At 41.4% G+C, this 24,497-nt stretch overlaps 1 protein-coding gene and 1 long non-coding RNA gene across 4 annotated transcripts; one reads left to right on the top strand and one right to left on the bottom strand.

The window, feature by feature from the left end:
* Positions 1–5,667: 5,667 nt before the first annotated feature.
* On the top strand, positions 5,668–13,817 carry STMND1 (stathmin domain containing 1). Of its 3 annotated transcripts, XR_014222332.1 has the most exons (5): positions 5,673–6,023; positions 7,601–7,736; positions 10,584–10,735; positions 11,929–12,107; positions 13,448–13,573. XR_014222332.1 is itself a non-coding variant. In XM_082234668.1 (4 exons), the coding sequence occupies exons 1-4, from the start codon at positions 5,874–5,876 to the stop codon at positions 13,715–13,717; spliced, it is 708 nt and encodes a 235-aa protein (XP_082090794.1). In that variant the 5' UTR covers positions 5,668–5,873; the 3' UTR covers positions 13,718–13,817. The 3 variants fall into 3 exon arrangements, 2 of the variants coding, with proteins under 2 accessions (XP_082090794.1, XP_082090795.1); XM_082234668.1 differs by lacking the exon at positions 11,929–12,107 and having other exon boundaries at positions 5,668–6,023; positions 13,448–13,817; XM_082234669.1 differs by having other exon boundaries at positions 11,929–13,582.
* On the bottom strand, positions 9,808–23,773 carry LOC309538951. The gene is made up of 3 exons (XR_014222541.1): positions 23,645–23,773; positions 22,666–22,786; positions 9,808–10,417 (listed from the first exon to the last, which is right to left on the bottom strand). It is a non-coding gene; the product is annotated as an uncharacterized lncRNA (long non-coding RNA).
* Positions 23,774–24,497: the final 724 nt, after the last annotated feature.

Genomic DNA, 24,497 nt, shown 5'->3' with positions numbered 1-24,497 from the left:
AGTGTAGACAAAACATGAGTCAAATTATCATTACATGAGCACAGAAGTAATTCAGAAGACTGAAAACATTTCAAGTCTTAAATAATCCTCTGTGGACATTTAGAAACTATTTTTTATAAAAATATTTTTATTATAACATTTCAGTGTAGGAACTCCACTAGAAAAATAAAGCATATAGTTCTTCAAAGAGAGGTGTGACATAATTCATGCAATGAGTAATTGTGTGATTTTCAAAGCTGTAAATAGTAGCTGTAGGGAGCCCTGAATTAGGACTATGTCATGTAAAGAGAAAGCCTTAACCCTTTGTCTCTATTACAATACTGATCCAGATTCTTCATTGCCGCTGCACTAGTACCTGCTCTTTGCATTGGGTAAGAAGTTCTCGTCGGCAACAACTGAAGGTTCTCTTTCAAAGCAAATAGCAGAGAGGAGGGGCATGACAGGGCAAATGGTTAAATTCCCTCCAACCTCCCTCAAAAATGGTCCTGATCTAGATCCATTGTTTCTACTTATTTTTAAAATACTAAATATGATTTGCTTCCCTTGACCCAGACACTATACTTCTGTTGATGCAGCCTAGAATAGCATTAGCTTTTTTACTGCTGCATCACACTGTTGACTCATATGAAGCTCATGGTCTATGAGGATCCCTAGATCCTTTTCACATGTACTACTAGCAAGCCAGGTGTTCCCCTGATCCATCCATCTTGTATCCATCCATCTGGCATGACTTGTTTTTGAGAAACCCATACTGGGTCTTAGTAACCACAGCATCCTTTTCTAAGTGCTCATACACCAACTATTTAATTATCTGTTCGAGGACCTTTCCTGGTTTCTACAACAAGTTGACTAGTTGGTAGTTACCTGGGTCTTCTTTTCCCTGACTTCTGAAGATAGCGACAACATTTGCCTGCCTCAAACCCACAGGGACCTCACCTGTTCTCCAAGAATTGTCAAAGATTACACACAGAGACTCTGAGATTGCATCTGTAAGCGCCTTTAGTGCCCTTGGGTGCAGCTTACCAGGTCCTGGAAATCTGAATTCATTTAAAGTAGCTAGGTGTTCCCTTGCCACCTCTTTTCCTATCTCGGACTGCAGCTCCCTCCTTGGATACTTTATTTTGTTATCACCAGGATGGCCAGTGCTTTCCTTTTGGGTGAAGATAGACGCAAAGTAGTTTTTGAGCAGTTCCACCTTCTCTTTGTCACCCAGTAGCATTTCACCTCTATGCAGAGGACCTACAGGGATAGCCAGTGTGGTGCCATTTAGATTTTGTAGTCCAACTCCAACCATACCTGATCATTGGCTGAAGCAGGTGATGGGAGTTGTAGACCACCATCTGCAGTAAAGCACATTGGCTACCAGTGCCATAGCACTTAAGACACTGGAAACCAGCACTGCCTATTATATGTACTGCCAAGACACCAGCTGTTTACTGAAAAGATCAGATATGCTAGAAAGCTCATGTGATTCCCTAAATCAGCACCATCTGGAAGTTCCCCAACTCTCTCTTATTAATGTGTTTGTAGTGTTGTTGTATCTGATTTTTTTCTGACCGTTACTCAGCATGGTCTCTTTTGTCTCCTATTTCAAGATGATTCAGACTCCTATTCCTTTTTTTTTTTTCATCTGATCCCCAACTACTCTGATCAGTCATTTGAAAACATGTTTCTGATGCAGTTGCTGTGAAATGTTGCTGTGGGATTTAAAAATAGCCACCGCCTTCCATGCTAGAGGCGGATGCTTTTCAGAGGGGGGAAAAAGCAAACTGATTTCTCTTCTCTCTATGTATAGAACAGCATCGTACAGTTGTACCTGCCTACTCACCCTGGTTGAAATTCACATTTGTGCACAAAGGCACTCTATTCCTTCAATATTTTGGCCTTTCAGGCTTTTTATTTTGGCGTTTCCATGGTGCTTTATATGCTGCCTCAATTTTTTTCCTCCATTTCAAGGTTGTGAAGTCTCTCTTATTTAAAAAACAGATTCTGCTTTCAGGTATTTTTTTAATATATAAGGGATACCCAGGGAGTCTTGGGTGATGTATGCTGGATTGCATTCCATTTAACTTTCTATCAAGTTGTTTAGGCTAAGATGGAAGGGCCTCTCCAAGGCATCCTACCAGAGAAGGCACTACATGGCTCAGTGGAAAGCTAAACTCATACAAGAAACATCTCCAGCGATAACAAATGACTGTTCCATGAGACAAACAGAAGCCGTTCAACAATTGGGAGAGCAGAAAACTGACTTTATGATTTGTATCCACTAAGTCATCTTCAAAATGGACCCATTGATCATGGCAAAATTAAGTCAATTGACTTCCATGTGTCTACCCTGCAAATGGCTTAGCGGGAGGTAACTCTTTGGTTGAGCTCCAATGTGTTTAGTGCAAGAGGATTGAAAATAGGCCTTGTTGTGTAAGCACTAGCACACAAGCTTAACTGTCACCTGCTGTAATAATAGCCATGGTTTGCTAGGACGACAGGGAGAAACGTGCTAAGAGGAAAGAACACTTGGCAAACCCTCACCATGATCAACTCCCACCTGGAAACCTATGTCCCCACTGTGGAAGGATGTGCGGATCCAGAACTGGTCTCCACAGTCACTTACCAATTCACTGCTAAACCCCTGTTTTGAAAGACAATTTTACTCAGCTACGAGTGATCGCAAAGGAAGAAGAAGGAGGAGGAGGAGGAGGAGGAGGAGGAGGAGGAGGAGAAGAAGAAGAAGAAGAAGAAGAAGAAGAAGAAGAAGAAACAGCAGCAGCAGCAGCAGCAGCTAGGGGTTGTGAAACATCTTTTGCAAGTACAAGACAATGATTGGATTTGCCTGTTGCAGCACATTAAGAACAAGGCTTCTGGTAGTGGAATGGCTGTTGTATGAGAAAACTTTCCTAATGACAACTCTTATGTTTTGAAAGACCTTTAATAGCAAATTTTAAAGCTTATTCTTGTGCAGGGACCTAGCTCAAAAACTATCTAGAGCAGGGGTTCCCAATTAGCTAAGTACTGCAGACCCCATTTTTCAAAAGCCAAGCCATGGATCCCCTATTTTGATAAATATATGGTGGATGTTGTTATGTGAATGGTCCCACAGACCAAGTGGGTGTGCTAAGTGGCCCCCCAATTTGGAATCACTGATCTAGAACATAAATGTTGTATGTACTGTGATTAAATAATAATAAAAAACTTGTCATATTAATCCCATTGTATCTAATTACTATAGGAGTATGGGACAGTCTTGCATGTGGAATTAGCCAGATGAATTAGCCAGAGACAATGCAAATTCTTAATCAGGACCAGATTTAGGGGCATGCCACCCAGGCAACAGCCGGAGGCGCTCAAATTGAGTTTAATTCAACAGCCAAAAGTGGGGGGGAGGCCCAGTTCATCTTCTCTAAAAGTGTAGTAGTATTTATACTGGTCAACTCAATGTTAGGACAACACCCAGGTGCTTGATATGACATTTCACTTATTCTTAAAATTGAAAAAGATAAAGATTCTAGGAACTTTGAATAAACAATTTGGTTTTTAACTGCTTATATATTATTTATGTTTATATGAATTATTTACAACCTACTCTCCATGGTTCACACAGTCCCAGAGAGAAAAACAGCATCAACCTACAGTAACACAATGATTCATTTAAATACAACTTAATATAAAACTAGTCAATATGCTAGCAAGATAAATACATCTGCCAAGCAAGAGGCGCCACTTTAGTCCAATGCTTGGCTGAATATCCATGTTTCTACCACTTGTCAAAATGTGAATAAATACAGATTTACAAACTGATTATTTTATATGACACGGATAACACCTGCCTGTAAATAATACAACTAAGTCATGAAATGGGTTCCCAGGGGAAGAAAAAACGACATGTTCAAAAATTATAGAAATTGAGACAACGTGGAAGCTGCTCTTAATCTGGGGTGTCATTTCATCATGGTAGCCCTGAGTCTAAATTCCCATCAGCCCTAGAGTTTTATGAAGTGTCCAAAGCTAAGAGGTGCCTTAAGAAAGTTGCTATTAGCACCAGAGGTTCACCCTGACAAACAAGAGAGAGTAACTTTACAAGAGATTTACATTCCAGTTTCATAAAGTACCCTGAATCTGTTAGAAATTCACCAGCAAACATTTGCCTGTACCTGACTGGAATGGGAGCTCAAATTGTGTTTTAGAAACCACAAAGCTCCTGTCATAGTTCTCTGCTAATGAATATCTGTTGATATCTTATAGTCCTTGGAAGATGAAACTGCACATTTCTATCTGAATGGGGATGTGCTTAAATGTATTTTTAAGCATTCAATCAGATGTATTATTTATGCATTTTAAAAACCCAATACATGGCATCAGGGTTACCCGACCCTCTTTTTAATATTATGCTTATTCCAATATCATGGGCAAAATTACTATGTGACATAAACAGTACAGTAGTGCAATTGTTAACATAATTGCAGTGCAATTCTTGTTATTATTTTTTCCAACGAGATACTGTTGCCCTCTGCTGGCTTTTATTATGTATGCAGACATTAAAATAACCAGAAAATGCCTAGCCAAAAAAAAAGTCTGCACTCATATCTCAGTACCAGAGATAGGATGTTCATGTCACTGATTATCCATGAGCAAAACTGCCTCCTAGTCTTTTGCTGCTGCTTTTGCTATTACTATTACCCACAATACCAGAACCCCTTAATACATGCAATAAATCCTTTCTTCCTGGAAATAATTGTGTGTGGGGTGGTGGAGAATGGTCTATTGGTAGCCCTCGTTGTTTTATTTCCCCAGCATTCTGCTATTCTGAGATCAGCTTGGGTAACATTCTTCTTTTGGTAGTTCTGAATCTCTGGGCTGGCTTAAGGTTAGGCAGAGAGCTCTCAATAAAATCCTGGTATTTTCCATAGCAACAGGGCTTACAGGAACATGGTATCTTTTAGATTTCAGATGAAGACATGTGCTTGCAGCCAGCAGGAGATCTGCACACTCTCCCATACAAAGCATTGCTATGTTTTGCCACAGGGATGAGAAATCAGTGGCCTCCCACATATTGTTGTGACTCAACACCCAGAGCAGGCGAATCGGTTTAGCTACCCTAAACCCGTATCTGTAGGAGTCCTGTCCTCATTTTCACATGGACACCCTACATGAAAATTCGGGAAAATAATAGTCTCTGACCAAACAGCAGCTAACTGATCATACTTAGAGGATAACTGCTAGCCACTTCAAGTCAACCAACAGCTAGCTTGTAAAAACATTACACTTCAAGAAAACTAATGTCTTGGCTGCCTCTTTTATATGATTTTCCTTTCCTTTTCTGTATTTTCATGTTTTGCATGACTGGAGCAAGAAATTGAGTTTTCTTTTCTTTTTTTTAATGTATGGAGCACAATTAGCAAAGGAGGGTGCTGTGTGAAACTCATTGTAAGAACTGGTTTACACACATGCATTTTAAAAAGCTTCCCTAGCAGTTGTTGTTGTCTAATCCCCTTATATATTTAGGGTTTCTGTCTCTGATGTTTTATACCAATGGAAACCTAAACAGTTGCACTCTCTTGATGAACTTTCCATCGTTCTTAAAAATGTTGTTGTTACCATTATTTTGCAGCTACAGCAAAGGAATGGGATGCAAGCTGATGCAGGAAAAAGGTCAGCGTAAAAATGTTCCTTCCCTCCATAACTGGGAAGAATCTACCAATATTTCTTGCTGCCTTTCTGCTGTTCACATCTGACCTGGGGCAACTGTCCATGCTTAGGCAGGGTCACCGAGGCTTAAGATGCAGAGTGCTACAGTGTGCTAAACACTAGACAAAAGCACTTTGCTGGGCGTGATTTATTGTAGCAACAGGCCTTGGCAACAGCTTAAGTCCATAGTGATGGTTTCTGTGAAAAACAGGAGGCTGAGCTCCCTGTTCTGCTTCCAAAGAAGCACTTGTCACAACATGGGTTGCAGCACTTCCAGCAGGGCAACTGTCGAGGAACCATCATCCAATAATCCACATCAGAGCAGAGAAGTCAAAAAGCAGGTAATACGTTGCTTAGATTTCTCTACTTCTACAAATGGTTACTTTCCAAGATCAGTGTTGCCACGCTTTGCTTCCTTTACATGGGAGATCACTAGAGAATGGTGGTATCTCTACAATGCCTGCCTTATTTACACATACAGTGTAGCACAATGGAAGCAAATAGACTCCTGTAGGAGGCAGCAAAATCTCAAGGACCACCTCTACCCACATGAACAAGTCCAGGCCCTGCCTTCAGTCTTCATCAGAGGCCCTTTCCCACATGCCTCATCTGACGTGCAGAGGTGGCAACATGAAAATGGGTTTTTACAATGGTGGCCCCCCCACCCATTTACCCCTTTACTGTGCCACTCATCTTTTTAGTGGGGTTGGGTGGGATTTGTCCTTTTTGTTGCATTGCTAGATGAGCACTTTAGGAAATTTTGGTGTTGTACTTGATTCTTTTCTTTGGCTTTTAAATTGATGCTACCTGTCCGCAGTATATCTTGTTAAGTCACACGATTGCTTTATACATTAAATGTCTCAAACAATGATAGTAAACGAACACCCCTCCTGCATCGGCAGTAGAAGACAGATTGGTTTGCCTCTATTCTCTCTCACGGTGCAGGCTGAAGCCCAGACTGCCACAATTACAGCATTGATCAACACTGAATTAAAATGATTTGAATCACCTGTGCTGAAAATGTATAGAACACAATGCAGGTGCTACAGGAAGTTATGTTTAACGTAAGAACATGAGAAGTGCTCCACTGGAACAGACCAAAGGCCTGTCTATTCTAGGATCCAGTTTCCCCTAGTGACCAAACAGATGCTATGGGAAGAACAAATGCAGGATGTAAAAGGGATAAACGTTCCTAGTTAATGTAACAAAAACTGATTTTGGAGAAATGAACCCTGTACCATGATCATGGGTGCTATCATGTGTTAGGCATGGTGATCCATTTTTCTAGCCTCCTTTACTTCCAGTATTTTCCTGCACACACCCCCCCAACTTGGTCTTTTCTTATTTTTCCTACTGTGAGGGGAGTGTGGGGACAGAGGAATGGACTGTTATGCAGCGTTGCATGTAATCACTGTACAGATTTGTGCAGTTCTCTGCAAAAAAAAAAAAAAAATTAGATAGCAGTGCAGCAATGGCAAGACTAACGAGCAAAACCTATGTCAATAGGAGCTGGGTTTGCCTGTGTGGCTTGGAGGAATCTACTGCTGCATCAGCACATATAATTTAGATGCAATATATGGTCAAAGACAATGCTCTGCTGTCCAGTGCGATGCACATTTGCAGTGCAAGCAAACCAAGGGTGATGAGATGCAAAGCAGGCCAGGATTAGTGAACGGGGGCTGCAGTGAAGCAGCCAAGTTTACAACAACCTTGATTACTTTTACAACTATCACCACTGTCATACCAGGGCAGGGGGCGCTAATCTTCCTCAGCCCTTCTCTCCCTCCGTGGCAAGCTTCAGGAGAACAGAATAGACTTAAACAATTGAGCAAAGTACACCAGTAAACTCAACAACTGGAGTTTGTTTTATACTGTATAAATTTTGTGCAGATAAATGCTAATATCAATTTTTCCCCAGGCTGAAAATGATCCACTTACTGGAACAGTTCACACTGTCTCCCAAGGTGGGTCAGTTGCTGAAGATTATTCCAGTGAAGGAAGGCTGCCAGACAGCGGTACAGGAAAGCTACCACCAGCTAATGAACAAAATACAGGTATGAATTACTAGCATCTGAGTAACACAAAGCAGTGTTTTGTGTTTGGCAGCAGGTAGAGAATGGCTAAGAGCCACAGAGCCTAGGGCTTGCCGATTAGAAGGTTGGCAGTTCGAATCCCCGCGATGGGGTGAGCTACCGTTGCTTGGTACCTACTCCTGTCAACCTAGCAGTTCGAAAGCACACCAAAAAGTGCAAGTAGATAAATAGGTACCGCTCCGGCGGGAAGGTAAACAGTGTTTCCGTACGCTGCTCTGGTTCGCCAGAAGCAGCTTAGTCTTGCTGGCCACATGACCCAGAAGCTGTCTGCAGACAAACGCCGGCTCCCTCGGCCAGTAAAGCGAGATGAGTGCCGCAACCCCAGAGTCATCCACGACTGGACTCAATGGTCAGGGGTCCCTTTACCTTTATGTTCAGTGCACATTTGCATTGTGTCCACTGATTTTTTTAAAAAGGCCAGTTCTTGCCTAGATGTTCCATCTGTTTGTTTTCTTTCTGGTTTACTTCTTCTTGCTTGCACTCTTCATGCATATACAGCGGTACCTTTTCTAGCGTCCGCCTTGTCGAGCGCCCGTTCCGTTGAACGTCCGCGGCAAACCCGGAAGTACCAGAATGGGTTACTTCAGGGTGTGCCACTCGCACATGTGCAGAAGCGCTAAATCATGCTTTGCGCATGCGCAGAAGCACAAACCGCTCCGGGCGCAGATGCGGTGCTTTGTCCAGTGTCCTTTTCAGCCAGCGACTGGGGCTCCGGAACAGATCCCAGTCGCAAAATGAGGTACTACTGTACAGCCCACAGTAGCAAGGAGCTGCTCATGGATATGAATAGGAACACTGGAAGCTGCCTTCTACCAATTCAGACCATTGGTCTAGACCAGGGGTCTGCAACCTTTAAGACAAAAAGAGCCACTTGGACCCGTTTTCGAAGGAAAAGAAAACTGGGAGCCGCAAAACCACTGCGACATTTAAAACAAATATATCTCCGGAGCCGCGATCTGACAGCGGGCGGGAAGGTGACGTCGGGACGGTGCGTGACTAACGCGCGCACCGCCCCCACGCGACGTCACAGCCAGTACAGTGCCCGCCACAGTGGGGAGTGTTGGGGCGCACAATGCGCCTCCTCCCCTCGCTAGTATCCGCCCCGGAGCCGCGGCAAAGGTGTAAAAGAGCCACATGCGGCTCCGGAGCCGCGGGTTGCAGACCCCTGGTCTAGACTCTATCTAGCTTAGTGCTGTCAACACTGATTGGCTGTGGCTCTCCCCAGGGTCAGACCAAGAAACTGTGCTGTCTGAGACAAAGGACAAGATAGTGCCCCTTTCCCATTTTTATGTATAGAAACCAATGTGATAGTTTCTTTCACCACTCCAGAGGCCCCATTAAAGGCCATGTGGCAACAGAGGGGAATGGCTGAGGGACTTGGGAAGAACTGTAAAGGACTGCTGCTACTACCCAACAGCCTTCTGAAGTGCTTTCCTCATTCTGCCCAATGGTAGGGCCAGTCCTGAGCTCCCCAGGGTTTTAGTGTGGAGTCTTTCCCAGCCTTATTTGGAGAAACCATGGTTTGAACTTGGGACCTTTTGCATGAAAGCATGTGTTCCTATTCCAGCATGCTTACTGAAATGACCACTGGAAACAATTGGGAGTGCCTAGCTGTCAGTACTGCTGAGATGAACTGTTTGTGTATAAACTGAAAAATTCAGAAAGATGTGCACTAGAATGCACAGGAACAATGGGGGGAACTGAAAAGAAATCTGACAAGGAACTAGTTGAAATATGCAGCAGGCTGAACACATTCCCATTTGAACCAAGGTCTATGGCATGACATCATGCTGATTGGAATGGAACCCAGGACAGTAACTTAGGATAACAATTATGTTCATAATCATGTCTTGTCTGCAGAACCTAATAGGCATCTGATTGACCAATGTGAGAACAGGATGCTAGACTAGGTCTGCTGATCTGTCTCAGAGAGAGAGCTCTTCTTGTGTTCAGATATAACAGGGGGGTACTAGAAGCAGGAAAATGGAGGTTGATTCAAAGTATGGCAGATGTTCCTCTTGCTTAAATTTAATAGAAGCCCATTTCAAAGGAAGCCAAGATAAACTATAAATAGTTTAAGAGGATCTATAGATAGAATATGAGTCCACGGAAATTGAATACCATGTGCAGGCTAAATATTTTTGGCTGGTTGAAGATGGTGTGAATGATGCTGACTTTTTACTGTTATAACAGAGTTGCTCTAAAGTTTCTAGATACATGCAGTTCCCACTTCACTATGCAAAAATTCACTTATCTGGAATGAGGAATTAGTACTCAAAACTCACCATAGATTCAGCTATCTGAACAGAGAGCATTTTTTACTTTCTCGCTTGCCTTTTCGCTGGTTGGTGGTGAGGGCAGGAATGGAGGAGGGGAATGATCAGACAAATCAGAGAGCATTTTTTCCTGGATTTTCCCAGGGGTATTTTGGCTTTTGAGGGTCAACATTCCATGGTTGGGAACACATTTGAAATTTCCCCATGCGAATCAATGGAAATTGTCAACTCATTATACGAACACTCACCTAATGAACGATTTCCAGAGAAGATACTGCGTTCAGTATTTTGCTTTAGCAGATTTAGGTTATAGTGCACAATTCTCCCCTCCCCCAACTTGACTCCCCTGTTCTTCATATTATGGACCTTATAAAACAAAAATATGAATTAATTCAGAGGACTGAAACTTAATGACGACGTATAAAGAAATGCCCTTGTGTTGCTTTTTATTATGCTTCTAAAAATAAAAAACCTAATTTAAAAAACTGCCGTCATATTAAAAAATAATAATTTAACATTTATGTTTGTGAAGACATACATAGAGGTGGACTTTCCAAGAAACCAGTGAGCTTAACAGAAAGAGAAAGACAGACATCATCAGACATATTGGAGGAGCTTCGGATGCAAGGAATAATCAAGACCTCAAGTGCAAACTCTAATAACAGAGCAGCAGATGATGCCACAGTAAGTAAATGTCAAAACTAACAGAAATACACTTTCCAGTCTGAGTTGATATTTTCTGCAGTGAACTATGGGTTACTCCTGCAATGGCTCTTTCTTGTGGAATTGAGAATTTATTTAATTAAGCTGTTTATGTAATGTATGAAAAATATTATATTATATTATATTTATTATATTATATATTATAGTAAACTTCCCTGTGACTATCTCTGGTGAAGGTTGGTATAAAAAATCTCTACATAAATAAATACATTTATTATATTTATTTCAATCAATTTATTTCTGAAGGTCTCCTAATCCCTTTCTTTTTCGCTGCCCCTTATATCTAAAACTCCTTCCCAAAACACCCTCAAACCTTGCGGGACTTCTTGTAATGATTAGTCAGTTTTTTCTTTTCAAAAAATGAACTCAGAGTGACTTGCAAAAGACACAAGAAGAGAAAATAAATATAAAACAAGAATTAAAGCAACCTAAAATACAACAAATGTACAAATCCAACTCAACCCCATGCCACTAAAATATGCAGAGAACTAAATTCCAGAAAGCTGAGTGAATAAAAATGTTTTTACTCGGCACCTAAAAACAGATAGTGAAGGCACCAGGTGTGCCTCTCTGAAGAGAGCATTCCACAACCGGGGAGCCACCACTGAGAAGACTTGTTCTCATGTTTTCACCCTCTGCACCTCCCTTGAAGGGGGCACACAGTGAGGGACCTAAGATGAAGAATGCAGGGTCCAGTTGGTTCATGTGAGGAGACATGGCACCTGAGGTATTAGGGTATGTTTTTTCTGTTTGGCATTTTAATCCAAATTGGCTTTCATTGACAAAAGAAACACTCTGTATAAAGTTGACATGAACTGGAAAAAATGCAGGAGATGGAATATAAGATTCAAAAATAGTAGCAAACAAGTTAAATCCTAACATTGGAGATAACATTAGCAAGACTCTGAGAACTGTATGTACAAAAGTAACCTAAACACAACCAAGTAACTATGCATGTTTACTCTGAAGTATATTGTAATGTGTTAAAATATATTTTCATTATTTCTCTTTCTATTTGTTTGGTTCTTTTCAACATTATTTCAAATACTGTGATTTAATTTATTCACATGCATGCACAGAGTAGAATAAGGTAATTCCCCTTTGAAAAACAGACTTCCTTCACGGACATACATAAAATTTTACTATTTCTACAGTTGATAGATACAGGAAATCCACCAAAGAAACCACCAGCCAAACTGGAAAAGCTTGAAATCAAAAGGAAGCACATAAGTTAACAACAGAGGAATCTGAAAACAAGCCATGTGTTGAAAAGAGAAGAATCCACTAATCTGACTACATCATTCTAGTATCTGAATACCTAACGATCAATAATGTATGTAACATCACAACGTATCTTTGAATTAAGAAAGCTTCTGTTCCCCATGTTACTACTGAACTTGGCTCTTACTGGAAGAGATGTTTCTAAACAAGTTTACTGACAGAGGCTAAAACAAATTTGAAATTTTCCCCCTTCCTGCCTTCCCTCCATCCTATGATCTGATTAAATTCAACATGCATCCAGTGAAATAGACTCTAGTCCCAAACTGTAGTGTCACAATACATGTTAGGTCATTAAGGTGCCACAAGGCTTTTTGTTGTTCCTGCTTCAGCATGCAATGTACAGTCGTACCTTGGTTTTCGAACAGCTTAATTTACAAACAACTTGGAACTCGAACGTCACAAACCTGGAAGTAGGTGTTCTGGTTGCGAACTTTGCCTCAGAAGCCAAACAAGCAGGGCGACTTCTGCAGCGTCCGATTGGCTGCAGGACGCTCCTGCACACATTCTGTTCGAAAACCAAGGTGCAACTGCACTGACAGAGCTGTAACTCTGACAGGAAGGTCAACAGCTTCTAACGACAGTCTTACTCAGATAGTCTTAACGTGGGTAAAACACAAGCATGGGGTTGGGAAAATCAATACTGCTGTGGTTGACCATGACCTTCACATATTCAAAGTGTTTTTTTCATGCTGAGCATGCATGCATACAAGTTCTATGCATACAGGCTGTCCCCATGCACCCTTCAAAATAAAGGGTCCTGGATTATATATACAGGGCCTATGCACCTATAAACAGTGTTTGAAACTCTCATTGTTCTAGGCGCGTTTTGTGACAAGGAATTTCATTAATGCGAGCAGTTTCTGAGCCTAAGATTTCAGATTAAAATTGCCACTGCTGTAAGAAAAGGAGGACCTTTTTCTGCCTCCCCACTTCCAGCCACTCTGATGACTGGAAAAGGGACCCTCATAAGACTATTAGGGGAGCGGGCACGGGAAGTATGGTTTTGTTTTTGCAGTCTTCAGATGAGGACTAGACCATGTGAAAAATGAACATAATATTTTAGCTGCAGTTTATTCATTTTCCGCTTTGTATTCTTGTTATAAAAAAGTGTGCCTAGTAGACACTCCATTGTGGCGCCCATAACCTAGGAGCCATTTACTTCCCAGCTTTCATATATCTATTTCTATAAATTGTATGCCTGCAAGCTCTGTGCTAAAAGCAACGATTAGCACATTGAGGTAAGGGCGGGGCCTACCTTTGCAGTAGCCATCTCTCCCCTCCACATGTTAATTATATTCACATTAAGAATTTGTTTGTGGTGCTAGCCTATGCGTATGCATGTCTCTACAAATGTTGTATTCCTGCCCTATTTAAAGAGGCATCTCTTTTCAGACAAGAGAAGAGCAACTGAAAAAGGAATTGCTGACTGGCAGACCATCATCACTAACCTCCCATGAAAGCAGAACTACAGGGAATGACATAGACTGTTCAGCTTCTGAAGCTGAAAAAACTTCTAATACTTTTCAGTTGCTTTCCTTAAATCTGAGTTCAGGAAGCTGGATTGAGAAAGAAGATTGGGATGATAATGTAAATGGCAATTTTGAAGGTTTCAGTATGGTGGAGTCAGATGTCACTTATAATATGGTAAATGAAGCATTTTAATCAGTACAATTTCTTTCAAACATATTTGAGCTATGGAAGTTAAATCTCTAGGTTTTCACCTGCATTAAAATAAACGTACTAAAAACCAAACGAAAACATTTGATTACGGTTTAATTTGATAGGATAATTTCAATTTCCTTCCCCACAGACAAATAAGAATATGATGTAACTCATTCTAGCAGTATTGTTTATTATTTTCAAATACGAAGAAATTGATACAGTTTGTAAGTGAATAAATATTCAGAGTTAATGAAGCAGAATAGCAAACTTGAAATAGACCTTTAAAATGGTCTCATTGTTGACTGTTTCCACTTTAGAGCAAAAGAAAACTTTGGCATCCTAATCACTGAGGTATTGATAAAAGGAGGGATAAACAGTGCAATCCTACGTATGTCCACTCAGTCAGAAATAATTGTATTGTTGCAGTGTCAGCACTAGGGCCACCAATGAACTATGTTAAACAATTTAGATTTTATGAAGATAAATGTGCTGGGACTCCCGGAGGAGAGACAGCAAAATGAACCAATAGAGCAGAGTCTTTCCCATTTGTACATAACTGTTAGCTCCATTATTAGCATAATCAGCCTTACATCATGTCCACTGGTGGCTACATTAATAGAACTTATCCAACAGTTGGCTGCTCCCAGATTGAATGTTCTAGAATTCAACGTGAAAGCAGGCAAGCCACTAGTGTTGATCCAGCAAGGGCAATGCCTAGGAGGACACAGGCCTCTCTACCCCCTTATTGTCCTTCTTGATGCAGCCTTGCTTCTACAAGGGAGTGGGAGGCGAACATCTGTAGTATCCAGGATAGCATGTCCAGCATACACTGCTAAATAAAGACATGTTGCTGTCAGCAGTGCCCAGGACCAGTCACGGTTTGCTGAAAATGGGAGATTTGTTCCTTTCACAACACCAGGAGAATTTTGTTGTTTTTTGGCATGGGGTGTGTGGGTGGGTGTGTCCGTCCCCACTACCCGAAACATCCCCATTACACCATGGATATTGCTTAAAATGCAAACATGTTCCGCCCTTAACATTTTTCTGAAAAATAATGCTGGCGGACTTGTGAATGTTTTGTAACTTTTATGCTTCAGATATAAATCTCTCAAGCAATAAATACATGCAACCATGTTAGCCCAAAACAGCCATGCAATTTCACATCTTGCATCAGCAAACTGGGATCGTCAGGAGGTGGTAGAAGGAAGCAAAAGTGGCACAGTGTAAGAAAAGGAAACTTCAGTGAGTGTTCATGCAGTTTATTGCAGAGAACAGTAGATGGAGCCCTGGTGAGCGTCAGCACTGAAAAGCTTACACTCAAGTCAAAACTGGAGCACCAAAGATATCAGGGACCTGATGCAATAACAGCCTTCATCAACCTGGTCCCTCCAGATGTTTTTGACTTCCATTTCCATCAACTCCAGACATCATGGGCTACTGGGGGGCACTAGGTTAGCAAAACCTCCTACATAACATTCCATACTCAATTGCACCGTCTTGAAGCTCAACATTTTTGAAGGCTTAGTTTCAGGTTTTTGTGAGTGCTGGATAAAAAAGCAAGAGTTTTTTTTTAATCTAAAGGTGTTTGGATATGAATCTCTGATCTTGCCCCCCACTGCCACCAGCTCCTTGAACAAAACAAATATAATAATAATAATTTATCATTTGCAGCCTACCCATCTCACTGGGCTGCTCCAGCCACTCTGGGCAGCTTATATGGTTTATAACTCTTACTGACAGATACTGACACCCATTTCAGACTCTTGCCAGTGACCCACCAGCATAATGTGGCCTGATGCTGTGAAAAATGTATAGGATCAAAAGGTATGTTCAGATTAGGGCTGCAAGACAAATCACAACCGTCCTTTGAAATTTGTACAACTTTAAATCTTGCCATGCAGTTCTCTAACCAAGCAATGTGTGCAAAAACACTTATAATGAGCTGAAGTGCAGCTTCATCAATGGAAATAGCACACAACACAATGGGGAACCTGTGGCCCTCCAGATGTTCCTGGACTACAATTACCATCATCCCTAATCTGCTGTCTAGGGCTGATGGGAAATGGAGTCCAATCAATGTATGGAAGCAGCGGGTTCTTGACATACAACAATGTAATGTATTAGTGGGAAATACATTGGAAAAAAAGGAGAAATTTGCACTAACATGCTGCTAAATTTTCAGGACAGCTTATAAAAACAAATTTGCAATATGGAGAACAGAATTTAAGATTGGAAGAATTAGAAACTGAGAGAAACTAAAACCCACACCTAGTTCAGGTACGATGGAATTCAAACCAGGATCCTTGCTTCCTTGCCCACTCACTACCGAGATTGCTGGTCAGAAGAAGGTATTGGTGAGTTAGGATCAAAATGCACCACCAGAGTCCTGAATCCCCCAGCCTTAAAAACGGGGGTCAGCAAACTTTTTCAGCAGGGGGCTAGTCCACTGTCCCTCAGACTTTGGGGGGGGGCAGACTATATTTTGGGGGGAGAGAAAAAAAGAACGAATTCCTATGCCCCACAAATAACCCAGAGATGCATTTTAAATAAAAGCACACATTCTGCTCACGTAAAAACCCCAGGCAGGCCCCACAAATAACCCAGAGATACATTTGAAATAAAAGGGCATATTCTACTCATGTAAAAACATGCTGATTCCCGGACCATTCACGGGCTGGATTTAGAAGGTGATTGGGCCAGATCCGGCCCCCGGGCCTTAGTTTGCCTACCCATGCTTAAGAATAAGGTGACCATCACAGAGCCAGTCCCTGCAGATACCCCTTGTGACTAAGCAACAGAGGCACGGATGAGTTTGTCTGTTTCTGATATATTCTTTATGCCGCTATGGTTAACAGATCTCCCGAAGTGAGTTTCTTGTTCTTTCATGCTATTATAACGTATTATATTACACCTTCAATTTGTGATGTCATTAGACAGATGTACCATGCACCTAATGCTTCTAAATTATAAACTAGCTAAGCAAAAGTAGTTGTCTCACCATCATTACACTGCATTCTGAAATAGCTAGGGGGGGGGGAGATCTATGGTTGAAAGTAGGGGTGGGAAACCTTTCACAGACCAAGGCCACATTCCCATCTGGGTGACCTTCCAGGAGATGCATCCGAGTGATGTGCAAGGCCAGAGGCAAAAGTAAACCAAGCACTGTGTGTACATTTTACCTTTCTATAGCAGTCTGGTTTCTGCACACATTCACACCCCTTCTCTATCCTTGATTCAGGCAACTGAGAGGTATTATAAGAGTCCAAGGACACATTCAAGCCAGGCTTCAGTACCTGCATCAGATTTCAGTTTGAGTTTATTTGTTGGTGCTTTTAAAGCACCAGTCCAACAAAAGCTTTATACTTGAAAGTAGCTAAGTTATGTCTTGCATATTGCACATTTTGTTTGGCAGACAAGGCAGGACTCCTACAATCCGTGCATTTCTAGTCTGCACTAATTCCAAAATATGGATTTCCAGCCTGACTTAAAAATAGACATAGAAGAATGCTTGAAATAGCCTACATTCCTATCAACAAGTGATAACCAACTAACCTTGTGGTGTTAAACCTCAGGCAGAACGCTGGTCTAGAAAGGAAGACATTAGATTACTGTGCCTTCGGTGCATCCATACTTAGTTACAATTACTGCCCCATATTGCTAAAGCATGGGGCCTTCAGGAACCAATCTGGGAAGGCCAGTATGATTCCAGCTAAAAGCCAACATGGTCCCTTGCTTGGGAAGGGAATAGTTTTTTTTAATAAAAAATAAATAAATAGAATGAGTAGGGCAGTTTTGAAGTTCAGGTGGAAGAAAAATGAAGACTGAGAACCTTGTGTAAGCCACAGAGATCACATCTGAGCATCAGGATCTGTACTACTCAAGTGTTCAGTCTAGCAATCCTTTCAACGTGTTTGTGATGCAGGACAAGCTTTTATTAGCTACACAACGTGCATTTAAAAAGCACAATGTCTAATCCTGAACAGAGGGAAAGAGGGCACTGTGACATAACATTTTCCAACAGCTGCCATAACAACATGCTCCTTGCCAGACAACTGCAGAATGCTGGAGACAGGCCTGCACATTTCCAGCTCCAAGTCTAGCTACTGTGTTTGAAATATCAAAGCATATGCCACCACACCAGTCTACGCTGCAACATATCCTTTTCCGACTCTGTCAAACCACAATAATGCTTCAAAACGTTATTCTGGTGGCTAAAAGGGGTGTTCCTGGGTCTTAATCAGCACTGTAGCAGGGAAAGGGGCAAAATATTACCAGAGCATGGGGATAGTAAAAGCTGAATGCAGAGAACCTCTTGCCATACTGCTGGTAAAGAAATTAATATGCCTGGGGAACTAATGTTTGGCCTGTTTAACGCAAGAGTTGCACTTGTTCACATACCAGAAGAGGGGATAGAGCCATCTTGGTCACTAAAGCAAGTACTGGCATGTATCTGTGTACAAAGTGCCCTCCATCAGCTGAGACCGGCGTGTCAGCTACAACCCCTCTAAGATAGAGATAATCTGTCCACAAATATCCATCGGCCAGACTAGGCTACTACTATGTATTATGTAGGGCTGTCTTTGAAGGCTTCTCAAAACGTCATCAAAATATTGCTTCAAGCATACGCAATGAAACTCATCAAGTGGAATATGTCTCATAGCTTCAACAACCATACTGACTCCCTTTTCCAAACAAGATTCAAAGTGCTGGTGTTTACCTTCAAAGCTACATGTGGCTTTGGACTGGTGTGCCTGAAGGAGTGCTTCTCATGCACAAACCTGCCTTCTTCAGGTGCTCCCAACTAAGTAGCAGCCATCGAAAAATATTTTATCAATTATGGCATAGGACCTTTGAAATGCTTCCCTCCCCAGAGGCCCACTTAGTACCTGCTCAAAGGTATTTTTGGCATCACACAAAGGCTTTTTAAATTTTCCAGGGCCCTTTACCATATTGGTCAAATTGGGTTTTATTCTGTTTCAGTGGTGTGCCTATTGTTTCTGCTTTTTTGTTGTTTAATATAGGGTTTACTTGTTGTTAAATTGTTAAAGGGCAGCTAACAGAATATTCTAGAGCAGGATTACTGAAAAAGAGGGCATATTTCTTAAATAACTAAATGAATGTGAAGTCACCAGCTGGAACCTTTGGATGGTATCCAATGTCAGTCTTACTCAGAGTAGACCCACTGAAATTCCTAGACAGTACTAACTTACATTCATTAAATTCAATGGGTCAACTCTGAATAAAGAGTCAGATACAACCCCTAGTTGTTCTTATTTATTCATAAGAGCTTGGAATTAGAGGTTGCTATTCACAGAACAGTGGGGCAGTTTTTGCCTATGACCTCTGCAGCCTGTACTGTCTCATTTCTCATGCTGTTCAGTGCTCAACTTCACATGTTCTCCAACCATTAAGGACCGCTTCTCCATATATGAACCAACCCAGACCTTGCAATTATCATCTGAGGCCCTTCTTTGTGTGGCCCTTCTCCAAGAGGTCCAGAAGGTGGCAACAAACAAACAGGCCTTTTCTGTGGTGGCTCTTGGTTTGTGGAATGCTCTCCCCAGGGAGGCTTGCCCAGTGCCTTCATTACATACTTTTAAATTGCAAATGCCAAAACATTTCTCTGTAACCAGGCCTTGGGCCGATTAAACAACTATGACCTTTGAAATGTGTTTGTAGGAGGGAGGTTATTGGTCTTTGTTTGTTTGTTTGTTTGTTATGTATTTTGTGCTCTTACTCGTAATTTTATGTTGTGAACATCTTTGGATGAAGGGTGGCATAATTTAATAAACAATAATAATTATAATAATAACAACCCTCTGGAGCAGATTTTCAGAGGTGGTGGTAGAAATTGGGAAAATTCACTCTCCCTGTCCCTTTTATAACATTCAGTGAGTGCAGTTCCACTCACGGGATTTCTGGATTCAATACTTGGTGCTTATATAACATTTCTCTTCAGTGCGCCTAGCATGTTATATTCATTACCACACACAAAACAAGTCCTTACAATACCACAACACTGTATGCTGGTATTATAATGGCCACATGGCAGAGGGAGATTTGAGGGGGGGGGAGCTGTTCAGTCATTCTTCTGAACACACATTGGGGCAGGGAGGAGAGCAGGATTGCACCCACTCAGGACCCTAGCTTGCCTCCTATGCACTTTCTGTGCAAAAGAGCCGATACTCATACAAACTGAATGCATGTAAGCTCTGCTTATTATACAATTAGGGATCTTGCCCACTCAGCATTTCCCAATTGTGCTGATGGAGCCTCTGTGCATAGCTGGAATAGTGCTAATGACTTGCCTAAGATCTCCCACTGGGTTCATAGTTGAACTGAGATTTAAAGTAAAGCACTTTCTAGCACATTTGCATTACAAACCAAACTAAAGCAAGAGCCCTTTTAAACCTCATCTATGAAAGCTCCATTAATTACATGGCTACTCTCTCCTTACAGCCAATAATTCTAGTATTCGGTTCAGAAGAGGATACTCATTATTTCTTCCAATAGTCAAACCTTCTTAAATAATTCACCCCTTGCATTATAATCTGTAACTTTTGCTTGTATTAAATATCGAAGCACCATAATTCCTTGTAAGTTTATAAAGAAAGAAGGCTGAAGGACAATAAAGTGTAAATTCAGTTGTCACGAAATCCAAATGGGCACACTTGAGAACTAAGTAGACTCCAGTTCATTCCTAAAATCTAGTATTCGCAAAGATGCCATCAATAAATAAACACCATCTAGTATACAGTTGCCTTTGTTCAGTTTATTCCTGGTGATTTATTAATGGCTGTATCTTATTTCCGAATTCAGTTTCACAAGTGAAATTGTAGATTAAAAGAATAGAAATCAACAAGAAAAGAGTATTGTCAGGTACACAGGTCTTATTCTCATGTAAGTGTGCATAAGACTGTAGCCTAAAGCTGCAGCCCTAAGTGCACGTATGTGATAGCACACCCCATTGAACTTAATAGAACTTAATTTCAAATAAACATGTATAAGATAAGGCTGCATAATTAGCACATAACTCAGTGAAGTTTTCTACATTTTACTATGCTTCTCTTTGTACAAAAATATCAAAGTGCTCACACCTGTTAGGGATTCCATGTGTGCTCAGCTCTAAATAGCTTTCAAATTAAATTTGCTGTCATATATCAGTGTTAAACTTGTCCAATTATCAACAGGTGCCCATGAGATATACTCTTTATGTTTACTACCTTGATAGCATATCATTTGGGATGACTTTAAAGTCTCTATAGCAGGCACTGTCTTTATTTTTGTCATGTAAAATGCCAAGAAGAACATCTGTACATTATCATGTTACGCTTACTATCTCAATCTTGGCTGTGACAGACAGAACGGATCTGTTTTCCTTAGGCCTGAAGGAATCTCTCTCGGAATAAAACTAGTCGTGGTGATACTACAGTCTGCTCCTGAAGCATGCAATGTATTTTCTGGAGTACTTCACTCTTAGCATACTCAGGACCCAGAAAAGGTCGTCAAAAAGGGAGACAGGCACATTATACAATCAGCAATACATGATAAGCACTATGGCAAGAGGTGTAAGAGTATTTAGGGTTTTCCAGTAGGAAGTCAAATGATACCCCATATAAGGTATGCCTATTTCAAGTATTTCATTAAGAAAACTTTGCTCGGAGTGCAACCATTAGCTAATAAAGCATTTTCTAAGAGCGCACAATTTTAAGCCTTTTTGAAATCACATAAAAAATGCAGCTCTCAGGAGCCAAAACTGTTTTTAATAGAAAAACGGATTATTTAATGTGTTTGTTTTTATCCCGGCATGTGAACTGAAAGCTTTCTGATAGCTCCATCTTCATTTCAAATATCAGAAATACAGTGCCGGATTAAACCCTGTGGAGACGCCGTAGGCAGTCAAAACATCTCCTAATACGTTTTTGTAATTTCCTTCAAAATCAAATCAATATTATTTGGGGGGTGGCACTGTGGAACTCAACACGCAAAGCGTGTTCTCCCTAACAGAGAGCACGTGTTGCGGTTGGGGAACAGGCCGCCCAGCCATGACTAGGCAAATTAATCTGCAACCCTGGCCTTTAGGGTTAATCGGGTTGCTGGGGAAATATGATTGTTACCAATTTGGAGGAGGAGTCAGAAGTTATAAATAGAAGGGCCAGACGTAGGGACGTCCTCTTGGCCGTTTTGCATCGGATCACCCGCCCTCCCTCCCTTTAATAGGGGGGTTTTTTATTTAAGCTGATCGCTTGACCTTGCTATGCCTGTCATGGTGTCGTTCGCCTTGGTGCGGGGGCACGGTAGGAATTTTGCCATCTGGCTGATTGGCTGGTGCCATTTGGTTTTTGCCTACTGCGTAGCAAATCGTCACAACTTGTAAGGTTGGCGGTTAGGCATTGGTTAATTGGTGCTTGGAGGGGTAAGTGCCTACCCCTCCAAATGATGCGGAAAGGGAATTCCGTTAAAGGAATCCAGGGGCTTGCCATTCTTTCGTCCTGTCCGTGGAGCCGGGCTTGGGCCGTGCAAGCCCCACCGGAACATGAGGGTGAGAAGTGTTGGATTGATTCCCAGCCTCATTTCTCACCCAATACTTGTTTCCCACACTGGCTTCCGGTGGAGTCCGGAAGTGCCAGCTCTGTCCTGTGGGGGCAAGGACAGATAGTCACCAATGCCTAAGCAACCACTCACATTTTTTGTATTTGAATAAAGTTGTGGCCAAAATTATGCCAAAAACCTTAAACAAAATTGATGTGTGAAGTGTGTAATTATTTGGGGGGTGGCACTGTGGAACTCAACACGCAATACGTTTTTGTAATTTCCTTCAAAATCAAATCAATATTATTTTGTGGCGGGGCCCCTAAAAGGCTTGGGCCGGTGCCTACTCTGCCTATTTGCTAATCCAGCACTGCAGAAGTAACCTTGATTTAGGCTAGAGATGTATACACACTTACTGAGGAGTCAAGTCCCATGGACCTCAGTGGGGCTTGCTTCCGAGTAGACATGTATAGGATTGCGCTGTTGCTGAAGTCATAATACCCCCCTTCCAAATGCCTTCTGGGTCATTATCATATGCTGAAATAAACCATCGGGAGGAATAAATAGAGTGGAATATAATCAGTGGGCCTTTGTTGTCTTCAGCAGTCTGCTGAATGACTACATGACATCCCCTGCTCTCTGACATGACAGACATCTGGTGCGCATAAATAAATAAAAAGACTGACAATACTGTTAATGTTAATACCACTGAATTCAGTAGCAATCGGTAAGCTGGCAAGCTGTCTGCTCACTGCTACCCCTGACAGGAAGACTATAATAAAATGCATCAGTTAAAACTATTCATTGTAAGTGATAGTCTGCTTCAGGGATGCTATATTATAGTATCCCCAAAAGACACACAGGATGGTCTTCCAATTTATATTCTTTATGGACACTGATAATTTATTTAAAAGTGCAGTAGGAAATAATCCTTATTCCTTACACTGCAGCATTTGTATGAAAGCCCTTAACAACACAATCAGAAATGACTTGGGTTACTTAGGAAGTCCTAGATAAGTTTGCGACATTTCAGAAACACGTTGTTAGGACACTTGAAATCTCAACCTGTCAGAATTCAGTTTTTTATTGTAACGATGACTGTCAATAACCAAAATCTCTATCTAATCTGTTGGGAACTAACTGTACAACTTCTGACAATAGAAGTTGTTATTTCTTAGTGCTGCCTTTTTAAAGCACACTTGACAAGTACATTACTCTCTCTGGTGGTTTGGTCACTGAAAAACTAAATACTTGGCCTCATACTACCATGCTCATGATGACATCAGAATTGTGAAGGTACTTCCACAGCAGATAGAAAGCTAGAATCTAGTGCACAAAGAGAATATACCCTGATTTCTTTTTTTAAAAAAATCTGAAAAGATAATTTTTCTTTACCTCTGTCTTGAAACTCAGGACATGAAGGTGCATCAGAAGTCACAAACACTCCAGGGCAGAATAAGTCAAGGTACACGCAGGACCAACACTGAGCTGCAGAAATTCCGTAATTGAAGCACCCTCAAGACTGTGGGAGACAGGATTTGCAGTGGAAATTAGTAATATAAATATGAAAATGGGACAAGCCGTACATGTGTGATGCTTCCTCAATCACAAGCTTTAAAAATCCAGAGTTTAGAAAAAGGGGGACTTTGAATAGCACCTATTTAAATACAGTGGTACCTCGCAAGACGAAAAGAATCCGTTCTGTGATTCTCTTCGTCTAGCGGTTTTTTCGTCTTGCGAAGCAAGCCCATTGACGGATTAGCGGATTAGCGGCTTATCGGATCAGCTGATAAGCGGCTTAGCGGCTTAGAAAAAGGGGGGAGGGGGAAAAACCCGCAGGAACTCGCAAGACATTTTCATCTTGCGAAGCAAGCCCATAGGAGATTCGTTTTGCGAAGCACCTCCAAAACGGAAAACTCTTTCGTCTAGCGAGTTTTCCGTCTTGCGAGGCATTCGTCTTGCGGGGCACCACTGTATATGCATGCTTTCAAGAATGCATGTTATATTTACAAATGTGGCACATTTGATAAAAATGTCAATCTTGACCAAGGATAGCCAGCTAGTTAGCTGCCTGTGAGCCAGATATGGTCCTAAACCTCCACCCCAAATTTTCAGATTTTCACTCTAGGCCTTCTCCTTGTGAAGATGCAAGTAAAAGCATGCAAGCAGTGAATGCTCATAGAGAAGTAAATGTTACCCTGCTGTCCAGTGTGCTGGCCAATGCATGAGATAAGTAGCTACCAGTATG

Source organism: Podarcis vaucheri (genome assembly GCF_965113315.1).
Source record: "Podarcis vaucheri genome assembly, chromosome: 8".
In the NCBI taxonomy this organism is placed as follows: domain Eukaryota; kingdom Metazoa; phylum Chordata; class Lepidosauria; order Squamata; family Lacertidae; genus Podarcis; species Podarcis vaucheri.
Note: the sequence above shows the minus strand (reverse complement) of the source record. Positions and strands in the feature narration are given on the sequence as shown.

Coding starts and splice junctions, on each gene's coding strand:
- STMND1 (XM_082234668.1), top strand. CDS start 5,874: ATGGTTTCTGTGAAAAACAGGAGGCTGAGCTCCCTGTTCTGCTTCCAA. Junction 7,737..10,583: donor AGCTAATGAACAAAATACAG/GTATGAATTACT, acceptor ATGTTTGTGAAG/ACATACATAGAGGTGGACTT. Junction 10,736..13,447: donor GAGCAGCAGATGATGCCACA/GTAAGTAAATGT, acceptor ATCTCTTTTCAG/ACAAGAGAAGAGCAACTGAA.